This window comes from Hemicordylus capensis, chromosome 4 (genome assembly GCF_027244095.1).
Source record: "Hemicordylus capensis ecotype Gifberg chromosome 4, rHemCap1.1.pri, whole genome shotgun sequence".
In the NCBI taxonomy this organism is placed as follows: Eukaryota; Metazoa; Chordata; class Lepidosauria; order Squamata; family Cordylidae; genus Hemicordylus; species Hemicordylus capensis.
In genome coordinates, this window is record NC_069660.1 from 14611861 (window position 1) to 14623862 (window position 12002).

Genomic DNA, 12002 nt, shown 5'->3' on the forward strand with positions numbered 1-12002 from the left:
ACAATAAAGCAATCAAAACCAAACTGCCAGAACGGAACCCTAGCGGGATGACTGTACAACAAAAAAGCCAGATTTAACTGAGCAGTGATGGCGAGGAAGTGGGATCACCAAAAGATCTGGATTGGGAGCAGCACTATTTAAGTTTATTCATGCATTATCTGGAATAAGAGATTATCAATGAAGTAGATAAATATGTGGATAATGTCAAGTTATTCAGGATCATGAAAACCCAAGCAGACTATGAAGAATTTCAAAAGTACCTCTCCAAACTATACGAATGGTCAACAAGTGCAAATGAAACTCTGTAAGAAAATGCAAAGTGATGCACATTGGGTAGCTACATGAATACTGCTTTTGTTGAAGGAGTAGTATTTCTCCTTCAGTGTTAAGCTATGAATAAATGATCTCACCACCTGCTCCAAAACATTTCTCGTTCCTTGGTATTTTGTTTCTGGATTCAATCAGATGACTGACAAAGCACTGCTGGATATTGAGATTCAAATATTTAGTCTTATTTTGAAGACTGCAGCAGCAATGAAAAAACTTGTGTGGTTTACCAGCTTTTTAAAATGAGGCTGAACATGCACCTTGTGCAATGCAGAGTCGTCTCACCAAATCATTCCAATGGAAACATAGTATAGTTCAAAATATATCTGTCGTTTCTCAGAATAGAGAATTGGAGCATGTACACGTTCTAGTTTGTTTCTCTTGTCATTTCAGCCTGTAACTGCAATGGCCATGCCTTTGATTGTTACTATGACCCAGAGGTTGACCATCACAAGGCTAGCAGAAACCATGATGGCCAATTTGAAGGAGGAGGTGTGTGCATTGACTGCCAGGTAAGGCTTAGCTGTAAGCACTGTGGAACAAAGAACTTTTGTGTGTCTCAGGTTGCTATTTGCATTGCCAGTGTGAAGGTCTTCACTGTTGACAGTGAAAAAATGGAGAGCTTTTAAAAGGAAATGTGAACTTTTGCTGCTATTAAATTATATCCTAGAGTAGTAGAGCTGGACGGTTTCTAAAATGAGTAATGTTCAGCCTTCCATTCTGAGGTGGGATACTCCAGGCATAGCCAATTACTCTTGATGTGTTAGATCATTATAGTGTGTCTCAGAGATCAAGGGCTGCTTCACACATGCAGTTAGCAGGTAAAACTCCTGCTTATTAGATGTATCCATGGTGGACCATGGACCTGATAATGTGCAGAAGTCAGTGCAGCCATGTAAAAATTGGGAAAATCAGCATTTACTAGTGTCTGCCCCACATGTGGGAAAATACATCTCTATTTTCCCACAGTTACTACATTTATCTAGGATGCTAACAGTGCCCATGGTGTCATTCCTGGACACATATCCTGATTTTTGATCCAAGTTTATTGGAAGACTTGCTATGTGATGAAAGCTGTGTGGTGTGCACAAATGGGATTTTAGGAAGTATGTTGCTGAGAAAGTTGCAATCATGTGACTTTACCTGCACGGAGAAGCTGATTGGCTGTTCTTCTGCACAACACTCTAGGATTGATCCCCAGTTTCCTGTATTCTAAATATAGTTTTGTAGAGGAAGACCACAGTTCAGTGGTTCAGCGAAAATAAGCTCTTCTCAGTTAGTGTCTAAGGTTCCTCTTAAACCAGCATATAGTTTATGTGTTAACTATGCTGGGGGTTTTGAAGAAAGAGTAAACAACCAGCTGCTTCTGAAATAGGCACAGGAGAGTCTCGATATTCGCGGGAGTTCCGTTCCGGGCTGCAGTCACGGATATGGAAACCGTGAATATTGAGTTATGGGATCCTATGGGATCACAGGGGTTAGGTTCCCGGTTGGCCTAGAATTGGTCAAAAATGGCTGAAAATTGGCTGAACTTTTGTTGTGTATGGGAGCTTCTTATCGTGCTCTGCTGCTCCCTAGGGATGTGCAAAAAGGTTCGACATCAAACATGTTCAGCATGAAACCTATTCGGTTCGACTGTTCGGGGTAGAACCAAACCATCCCCTGTTCAGTCCAACCCTGGACTGAATACCCCCCAACTGTTCGGGGGTTCTCAAACCCCCCCTTTTTGAAAGAAGTAGTTTTATTTTTAACCTTATCCCCCTCAGGAGAGTTCCTGGAGGTGGCGGGGATGTGGGTGTCCACGGAGGTTCCCCCTCCCCCACCGTCTCTCCTTATGGCCACCTCTGGCCGGTTCAGCCACTCTTCAGCCAGTTTTCAACCTTCTCCCCTCAGCGCGGTGGCCATTTTGGAGGCCGCGGGCCTGCGCAATTGGCCTCTGCATGCTCCCATGCAGAGGCCAATTGCGCAGGTGCACAGCCTCCAAAATGGTTGCCATGCCAAGGGTAGGAGGCCGAAGTGTGGCTGAACCAGCCAGAGGGGGCCATAAGGAGAGCTAGCGGGGGAGGGGGGAAACCTCAGCAGAACTCCCGCCACCTCCAGGAACTCCCCTGAGGGGGATAAGGTGTGTGTGTGTGTATACACACACACATATATATACATACACACATGCACATATATACATATATATATATTTTTAAAAGGTCTGTGAACCCCACTGAACTGAGCCGGGGGGGGTTGAGGGAGTTCTGGGCTGAACCTGCCCAGTTGGGTTCATGTCCGGTCCGGACTCAAACTGAACCGGGCCAGCCAGTTCCATGCACATTCCTACTGCTCCCCCTGAGTCATGCTGTGCCCTCAAATCAGCCAAAAATCAGTAGTTGTTTTCTTCTATTTTTTAACAAAGATGGGAGCCATTTTATGGCTCAGTTGAATAAAATGGCGGTCAGAAATGACCTCCATGGTCATTTCTGGCCACCTCCAATCTGTGGATATGTGAGGTTGGCATGTTTCCCCCCTTTCTCTCCCCCCCACCCTGTGTATGCTGAAGTCAGGTGTCTTTTTCCCAACAGCGAATATGCAAATCTGTGGATATGGAATCCGTGGATAATGTGGTCCACCTGTACTTGCTTATAAGTTGTAATTGAGATTGTTTCAAATTTTCTTTCTTCCATTTAGTTTCTTGTCTATCTGAGGGCCAGTTTGCAGAAACTTGGCCCAAACTCATGAAGAGGGGCAGAGATGTGCCAAGTGCATGCCCGCCCTGACGTCACTGAAGAACGTCCTCATGCCCTATTGGGGCTCCAATCCAGGGTTTTGGAGCATGTGTTAAGGAGCATTAGAGAAACAGCCCCTACACTAAATGGAGCATTCAGATGAACAGCCCCTATACGCAATCAAAATATGCCTAGATGGCATGTCAAGATGTCCTTCAGTGACATCAGGGTGGGCATGCTTTTGGCACATATCTACTCCTCTTCACATGTGAAAACTGGCCCTAAATCATTATGACTCTGATTTAGTGATAGGTAATACAGAGTGTCTTATTTTTCAGCATCACACAGCAGGCATCAACTGTGAGAGGTGTAGTCCAGGATACTATAAATCCCCTGATCATTCAGTAGACTCGCCATATATTTGTTATCGTGAGTATGATCTCTCATGTACCTTTTATATATACCTTTGAAATATAGGCTGGGAACTGAAGTGCTGTAATTAGTGTTCTGTGCACATGAGGACTTTATACTTTCCTCTTCTGGCAGCATCCCTCAAAAGCTCCCCCTGAAGTTTGGAGACCCTCTGGAGCAGCATCCTAAGGGACTGCTGTTGGAAGAAAAAATATCTTTCACCCCGCCTATGTGTTGGTGCTTTGCATGGGTTTCCCTGCAAGGACCTCCTTGACCACAGTTACTGCAAGCCGCAGTTACAGGCTCTTATGTGGATGATTACATGGACTTTCTGCACTGTTATCCATGTGTACTGCTATCAAAATCATGAGTTTGCAAAGGTTTCTCTGGACCTTGCCCATAGAGTCTGGGCTGTACTTTGCACTGCTAGGGTCAACATTTTATATGGTGATGATCATGGAATTTTGATTTTTCTAAACCTGTAGTAAGAACCATGTATTGAAATTGTTGATTAAGAGACGCTGACATCCTGACTAATGAAGCACTGGTGCAATGGGGTTGCATTACCTTCAGGGACATATTTTCAGTGACACAGAGTGCTTCCGGGAGAAGGGAAGACTGTTGAAATTTGATCCCTCCATGCAGCTAAATTAGTCAAGCTTTTCAGAAGCGGCAGTATTATTTCCGTTGCATCAGTGCTTCATTAGTCAGTATGTCAACAAGGTATTGTTTTTAGGCAATGCCTTAGGAAGATGAACAGGAAGGAAATCAGAAAGGAATGACTAAGGTATATGTCACCTTAGCTAATAGTACACATCACCCACTACAAGAGCCTCATCAACTCCACTGTGATCAGCTGATCAGTCCCTACTCCCGGACAAAGCTGGCTATGCCTAAGACCTGAGCTGGTACAAGGAATTTAAAGTAATGTTCTTTCCTCCTAGGTTGCAGTTGTGACTCAGACTTCATGGATGGCACTTGCGAGGACCTCACTGGCCGCTGTTACTGCAAGCCGAACTACACAGGGGAGCACTGTGACTCTTGTGCAGATGGTTACGTGGACTTCCCACACTGCTATCGTATGTTTTACTAACACAGTCGTGGATCTTTCAGTGTGGTCTTGGCTGAACTAGGCATTGTTGTCTCCCACAAGCATCAATTTCAGGCCTCTTATTTTGGTGGTGGATTATTGTCAGCAGTTTTGTAATAATCTTGCGGATTATTGTGAGCAGGTTTGGCCTCTACCGTCTAAGTCACTAGGTGTTTCAATGCCTTTCATTCAATAGTTGAACATAATTTATGGGATTGGCATTAATGATGGAATTCTTTAATGGGAAAGTGATGTTTTGGAATGCAAATGTGTTGTTGTTTTAACGTGGATTTAGTTTGGGAGGATTCTTATTGATTATTTCTTGATTATGGAATTAATATTTGCATTGTCTTTCTCCCCATTTAGTGATTTACTCCTCCAATAACACTGGAGAGCAGGTCCTTCCAGCTGGGCAGATAATAAGTAAGCTTTCATGTTAATTTTTCCCTTTTTGAGATCAAGATGATGAGGATTAACCATTTATGATACTTTTATCTCCCTGGTGGTTAGAGTTCTGTTGTACGATGAGCACACTTAACCATTCCCCCCCACCCCGCTCTCTTTGCCCCCTTTTCCAGACTGTGACTGCAACGTTGCTGGGACTAGAGGGAATGCCTGCCGGAAAGATGCCCAAACGGGTTTGTGTTTGTGCAAGCCCAACTTTCAAGGGACCCAGTGTGATCAGTGTGTGCCTGGGTACTATGGACCAAGTTGCCAATGTGAGTAACGGAAGCCCAAATGAGTGCTGATGAGCCTACAGGCTATTTCTCCCTCTTGAGAGCTGAGAGAATAGGGAGTTCGTTTGTTTAGTCTTTATAGTTGCAGAGCCATCCCTTGACAGAGTTTCATAAGTAATATATGCAGCCCCAACCTCCAAGGAACTTATAGTCCAAAATCAGCAGTCAGGAAGATGACAGAGGGGAGGGGAGGGTAAGGAGAGACAAGGTAACAAGGAACAAATGTGAGCAAATTCTATTAAGGTGGTTAAGCTAGTACTTAAGGTTGGTTACTGTTGTAATGCAAGAATCGCAATGATAGCTGCTCAGATCAATGTACTCTGAACAAGATATTGAACATACTGAAACTTTCAGTCAAGAAGGAACTGTGACTGGACCTTCCCGAAACCTTTCTCTAGAGCAGGGGTGTCCAACTGCTGTTTTGGCCTACAACTCCCATCATCCCTGTCTACTGGCCACTGTAACTGGGGATGATGGGAGCTGCAGGTCAAAAACAGCAGTTGGACACCCCTGCTCTAGAATTTTAAAAGCCTGATAAATAGGATCGGTACCTTCAGTACTGCAGGGGCATGTGTAGTGTGGAGCGCGTTGAATGGCCCTAGGATGTGGAATGAAAGCATATAATCCTGCAATCCTGTTGAAACGAAGCAGGTCTGGGTCTGGTCAATATCTGGATGTGGGATTGTCAGGGAACACAGTGTACAGTGTCTTGAATTGAATAATTAAAAAAGAAGGCATACAAATGCAACCCCCCCCCCCAAAACACCAAATTACTTATTTGTTTTATTTCCTCCCCACTCCTGCAGCTTGCCAGTGCTCAGGTCCTGGCTACTATGATGGCACATGCGACAATGAGACTGGCCAGTGTCTGTGTCGAGCAGGATTCGAAGGCTATGCATGTAATCAGTGTGCCCCTGGCTACTTCAGCTACCCACTGTGTCAACGTGAGTTCCTACAGAAGCAGATTATTGTTGCGGGATTCAGCAATAGCTTGTTCTACAAATGTGCGCAATGTCTGGGCTTTCATTTCGGGAAATGCAAGTTTGTAAACCTCACAATTGCAAAGATAAATTTGGACATGTGCAAGCATGTAATAAATGTAATCATCATCATCATCATCATCATCCCCCAGTGAGGCACTACCTTGACGTGGTTCTGGGGCTTGTGTGCTCTGAGGAAGGTGAGAGCTATGCCAGAGGTCCAACCATACTGGACAGGTCTCACCAGAGGAGCCAGACAAAGAGTGCCTCTCCCATCAACAATATGGTGAGATGTAACTTTAATAAATCTATACCGGATCGGTCGTCGCCCGGGTCAACAAGGACTGCGCCAGGTGCTATAGTCCCTGGACATCTGGTGGCAAGTGGGCTACAGGACTCAGGATCTTCAGTTGAGCAACCAGGGCTGGAGACAGCAAAGTTACTGTCGCTTAACCGAAAAAAATATACAAAAAATGCCAACAAGGAAATAATGATCTGCTATTACAAGTCTAGTCCAACTAGAAGAGGTTATTTAAAAAGAATGTACCAAATTTGGAAAGAGAAGCATCCAAATACAGAAATAACAGAACAAAGGCTAGCAGACCAGAGAAGATTCATAATAAGAAATAAAGTATTCACAGGAGTTGAGCTGGAAGAACTGCAAAGAGCAACACAGGCTCAAGATATGGAAGAAGAATTACCACCAACTGAAGCAGTTGCTCAGGAGCAGGTGGAGCAGGTGTTGGAAATAGAGGATGCCACTGTTGCTGAACTGTTTCAAAATCAAAACCAGGCAACCTCCCCTTTGCCTTCACCTCAAAAACCCAAATGCCTTTTAACAGAAAAGCAACAAGAACTAAAGCAAAAAATAACTGAGCACATGAACCAAACAACCACCAGGGTTCGACTTCCCGCTCTAAAAACAGTTGCCAAAAAACAACTTGCTCAGGCATTAAAAGATGTTAATGCTGCACTTGCAGAAATAACAGCCAATAATTTGCAAGAAACAAACCAACTAATGTACAGTGCAGCAACAATAACAACACAAGAGCTCGGATATAAGATCAGTGGACCTGTCAAAAAAGAAAGCAGTACATCACCTAAATGGAAGATTTGATTAGAAAATAAAATCTCCAGGCTTAGATCAGATGCTAGTAAATTGAAAGATATGAAAGACAAGAAGCTGAAGAATGAAAACACCAAACAGTATCTGATCCAAAAATACCACCTAGAGTCAAGGAAAATTAGAGAAGTCCTGGAAATAATAAAGCAGCAAATAACAACAGTGTCAAAGAAGATTAGCAGATATGAAGCCAGAATTACACAACACAGGCAGAATCTCCAATTCCAGTCGAATCAGAGACGTTTCTACCAAAGCATAGAAGAAGAAACTGCAAGAAACTTCGAAACACCAAATAAAGAAGAAACAGTGCAATTCTGGTGGAAATTATGGGACAATCCAATAGATTATAATAAAAAAGCAGGCTGGATGAAAGAGGTCAAAAAATGTAACCAACAAATGCAAGATCTAATAATAACACCAGAATTAATAAGTGAAAGAGCAAAGAAAATTAAAAATTGGACTGCACCAGGTGACGATGAACTGCATGGCTTCTGGCTTAAACACCTAACAAGCCTTCATAAACAACTATCAAAACAGTTCAATCACATTATGAAAGGCGGTGATATTGAACAATGGCTAACAACTGGGAAAACTCATCTCATTATGAAAGACCCAGCAAAAGGTGCAGTTCCAAGTAATTATAGACCGATCACCTGCCTGCCAACCATGTTCAAATTATTAAATGGAATAATAGCAGATGAAGTGATGCAACACTTATTAACTAACAAACAGCTTCCAGTTGAACAGAAAGGAAATTGCCCGAACACCAGAGGCACAAAAGACCAGCTGCTGATTGACAAAATGATTTTAGAAAACTGCAAGAGAAGAAAAACAAATCTAAGTGTTGCATGGATTGACTACAAGAAAGCCTTCGATTCATTGCCTCACACATGGATACTAAAATATTTAGAAACAACTGGTGTCAGCAAAAACATTCAGATATTTATTTAAAAATCAATGAGCGTGTGGAGTACACAGTTAACAATCAATGGCGAGGCACTTGGACAGGTTAGCATTAGAAGAGGCATATTCCAAGGGGACTCACTATCCCCTCTATTGTTTGTAATTGCCATGACCCCACTTTCACAAATACTAAACAAAACAAGCCTCGGATACCAAACATCTAAAACATCAAGTCAAATCAACCATCTGCTGTACATGGACGATCTGAAGTTGTATGGAAAGTCCCAGTCAGAAATCGAATCACTGCTAAACGCTGTCCGTATATTCAGTAGCGATATAGCAATGGAGTTTGGACTAGACAAGTGTGCTGCATTAATAATGAACAGAGGGAAAATAACAAAAACAGAAGGAATAGAACTGCCCAATGGAAACAACATCAAGAACTTGGAAGAGAAAGAACCTTACAAATACTTGGGCATTCTCCAGGCTGATAACATCGCACACACTGAAGTTAAAAGAAAAATTGGAAGTGAATACATCAGGAGAGTCAGAAAAATCCTCAAGTCCAAACTCAATGGCGGGAACATCATACAAGCCATAAACACCTGGGCTATACCTCTTATTAGATACACTGCAGGAATAATAGACTGGACCCAGGCAGAGCTAGAGACGCTAGATCGTGAGACCAAGAAAATCATGACCATCAATCATGCTCTGCACCCCCGCAGTGATGTAGATAGGCTCTACCTCCCTCGCAGCTCAGGTGGAAGAGGGATGCTGCAAGTCCATCAAACAGTAGAGGAGGAGAAAAGAGGCCTTGAAGAATATATAAGAGACAGTGATGAAGATGCACTTCAAATGGTCAAGAACGTGAAACTATTCAACAGCAATGAAACAAAACAGGCCTACAAGAAAGAACAAGTCAAGAACCGAGCAGAAAAATGGAAAAAGAAGCCCCTGCATGGTCAATATTTACACAATATAAGTGGAAAATCAGACATCACCAAGACCTGGCAATGGCTTAAGAATGGCAACTTGAAGAAAGAAACAGAGGGTTTAATACTGGCTGCACAAGAACAGGCACTAAGAACAAGTGCAATAAGAGCAAAAGTCGAAAAATCCACAACAGACAAACAGACAAACATCTGCCACACAATACACCAGATATAACTGTAGTCGAGAAGAAAGAAAAACAAGTCAAAATAACCGACATAGCAATACCAGGGGATAGCAGAATAGAAGAAAAAGAAATAGAAAAAATCACCAAATACAAAGATCTACAAACTGAAATTGAAAGGCTGTGGCAGAAGAAGACCAAAATAATCCCAGTGGTAATTGGCGCCCTGGGTGCAGTTCCAAAAGACCTTGAAGAGCACCTCAACACCATAGGGGCCACAGAAATCACCATCAGCCAATTACAAAAAGCAGCTTTACTGGGAACAGCCTATATTCTGCGACGATATCTATAACCATTTATAATAAAATTCTGGGATCCCAGGTCCTTGGGAAGGACTCGATGTCTGGATAAAACAAACCAGTCAATAACACCTGTCTGACTGTGTAAACAAGAAATAATAATAATAATAATAATAATAATAATAATAATAATAGTAGTAGTAGTAGTAGTAGTAGTTGTTGTTGTTGTTGTTGTTGTTCTTGTTGTTGTTATACCACATCTGGTATAATACATAAATAAGATGGATCCCTGTCCCCAAAGGGCTCACAATCTAAAAAGAAACATAAGATAGACACCAGCAACAGTCACTGGAGCTACTGTGCTGGGGTGTGCAGTGAATCTTACAGTGAAAAATAGTGTGCAGTGAAATCTTAGAATCTGCAGTGACCTTCTAATGGTCAGGCGCAGCGTGTTAGGTAGCACTTTTTGTCCTTTTCTGGGACTCCTCTTACTAAAAATTCCATTCCAAGATTAATTCCTTCCCCTCATCATCTCAATGTTGGCCAAAAAGCTCAGCATTCTTTGTAAAAACACTTTAAGCAGAACAAATAGTTGTCATCGAACCCACCAATGTCGACATATTCCGCTCTACTTGCAGTTCCAAACCTGACATCTGTAACCAACTTCAAATCTTGGTTGAGAAACCAGAACCAGAAATCAGGCTTGCTGACAAGCTCTGGGAACCGGCGGTTCACTATTTTCTCGTGTTTTCTGAACCTGCCCAGTGAGTGGAGGTTATATTTCTTTAGCTCAAAATTTTGGTAGTGTTTTTTGTTTTTTGGGTTTTTTTGTATAGCATAGCTTGATGAGGATGTGATGTCTGGGTGCAGAACCAGATCTCACTAGCAATAACAATAGCACTTACATTTATATACCGCTCTATAGCCGGAGCTCTCTAAGCGGTTTACAATGATTTAGCATATTGCCCCCAACATTCTGGGTACTCATTTTAGCGACCTCGGAAGGATGGAAGGCTGAGTCAACCTTGAGCCCCTGGTCAGGATCGAACTTGTAACCTTCTGGTTACAGGGCGGCAGTTTTACCACTGCGCCACCAGGGGCTCACCAGGGGCTTTACCCAATACTAGACTTATTTCCCCGCCTTCTGCACTACCAAAAATCCATCCTGTATGTTTCCTTTCGTGCCTGCATTTGGCTGGGATAATTGGTTTTCCTGAGATAATTCTTAACCTTTCTGTGGTGCTGAATTCCTTCCTTGTTACAGCAAAATTCTGAACCCTGAATCTTGTTTCCATCGTAGTTTGTGGCTGCAGTGCTGTTGGGACATTGCCAGAAGGATGTGATGCCTCTGGAAGATGCTACTGTCGGCCTGAGTACGATGGGCCTCATTGTGACCAGTGCAGTTTTGGATATCACTCCTATCCTCACTGCCAAGGTATGCCAGCTTATGAAAGACTTGGCTGGGAAGAGGCAGTTTTTGTGATTAATTGACAGGAAGTGGAGAAGCCGCCCTTTGCAGGTCAAGAACCAAGACAAGGATACTTCCTGCCACTGTTTTCCCAGGCAGAATCTAGACCAGGGACATTTTCCAACATCCATTCACTTGTGGTTGGGTTTGTTTGTTTTTTGCTCTGTTTGGAACAATTTATCACAGTCCTCCTTCATGACATCTCTTAAAAAACTATTCTTTGGCCCCTGTTCTATTTTTGACACCAGCACGAACAATGCATACTTGTAACACTTTGTTTTCACATTGGCCAATGTGAACTGCCTTTTAGAGCGTCTCCACTTCAGTGGATATTTGCTAGTCAATAATTCATCAGTATTGCTGATGTTACTACCCAAAGAGCTGGATAAGCCAATTAGTATGCTGGAGCAATTGCTTTCATCTCCCCACCCCCAAATACAAGTTTCTACATGTTACAGGGGGAAACTTGGAAATGGGTGAAGTGCAGCTGCTAAAGTTGTGGGTATTTCTAGTATCTCTGTTATTTTGAATGGCCATCTGCTTCTTATAATGTACCTCCATCCTTTCTGACTTGGTACTATCATAAGGAATGTCCCAGAGAGTGTTTAAAGGGACTAAAAGGCATGGGCTGTGTTTGGGCAACTAGTGTCTTGCATTCAGCCTTCAAATTCAGAAGTATTTCTGTGCTGGGACTCGTGCTAATCGCGATTTTGCAAGAGGAGAGCTGGTCTTGTGGTAGCAAGCATGACTTGTCCCTTTAGCTAAGTAGGGTCCGCCCTGATTGCATATGAAAGGGAGACCACATGTGTGAGCACTGTAAGAGATTCCCCTCG

General features: G+C 42.9%; 1 protein-coding gene across 6 annotated transcripts in view; it reads left to right on the forward strand.

The window, feature by feature from the left end:
* Positions 1-12002, forward strand: part of LAMA5 (laminin subunit alpha 5) — a 362437-nt gene that overhangs the window by 214779 nt on the left and 135656 nt on the right. For all 6 annotated transcript variants that reach the window (XM_053245482.1, XM_053245481.1, XM_053245483.1 and 3 more), the window contains 7 exons: positions 721-839; positions 3380-3470; positions 4397-4531; positions 4909-4965; positions 5121-5261; positions 6086-6223; positions 11002-11136. In XM_053245482.1, coding sequence (XP_053101457.1) covers positions 721-839; positions 3380-3470; positions 4397-4531; positions 4909-4965; positions 5121-5261; positions 6086-6223; positions 11002-11136 — 816 coding nt within the window. The remainder of the gene's footprint in view (positions 1-720; positions 840-3379; positions 3471-4396; positions 4532-4908; positions 4966-5120; positions 5262-6085; positions 6224-11001; positions 11137-12002) is intronic.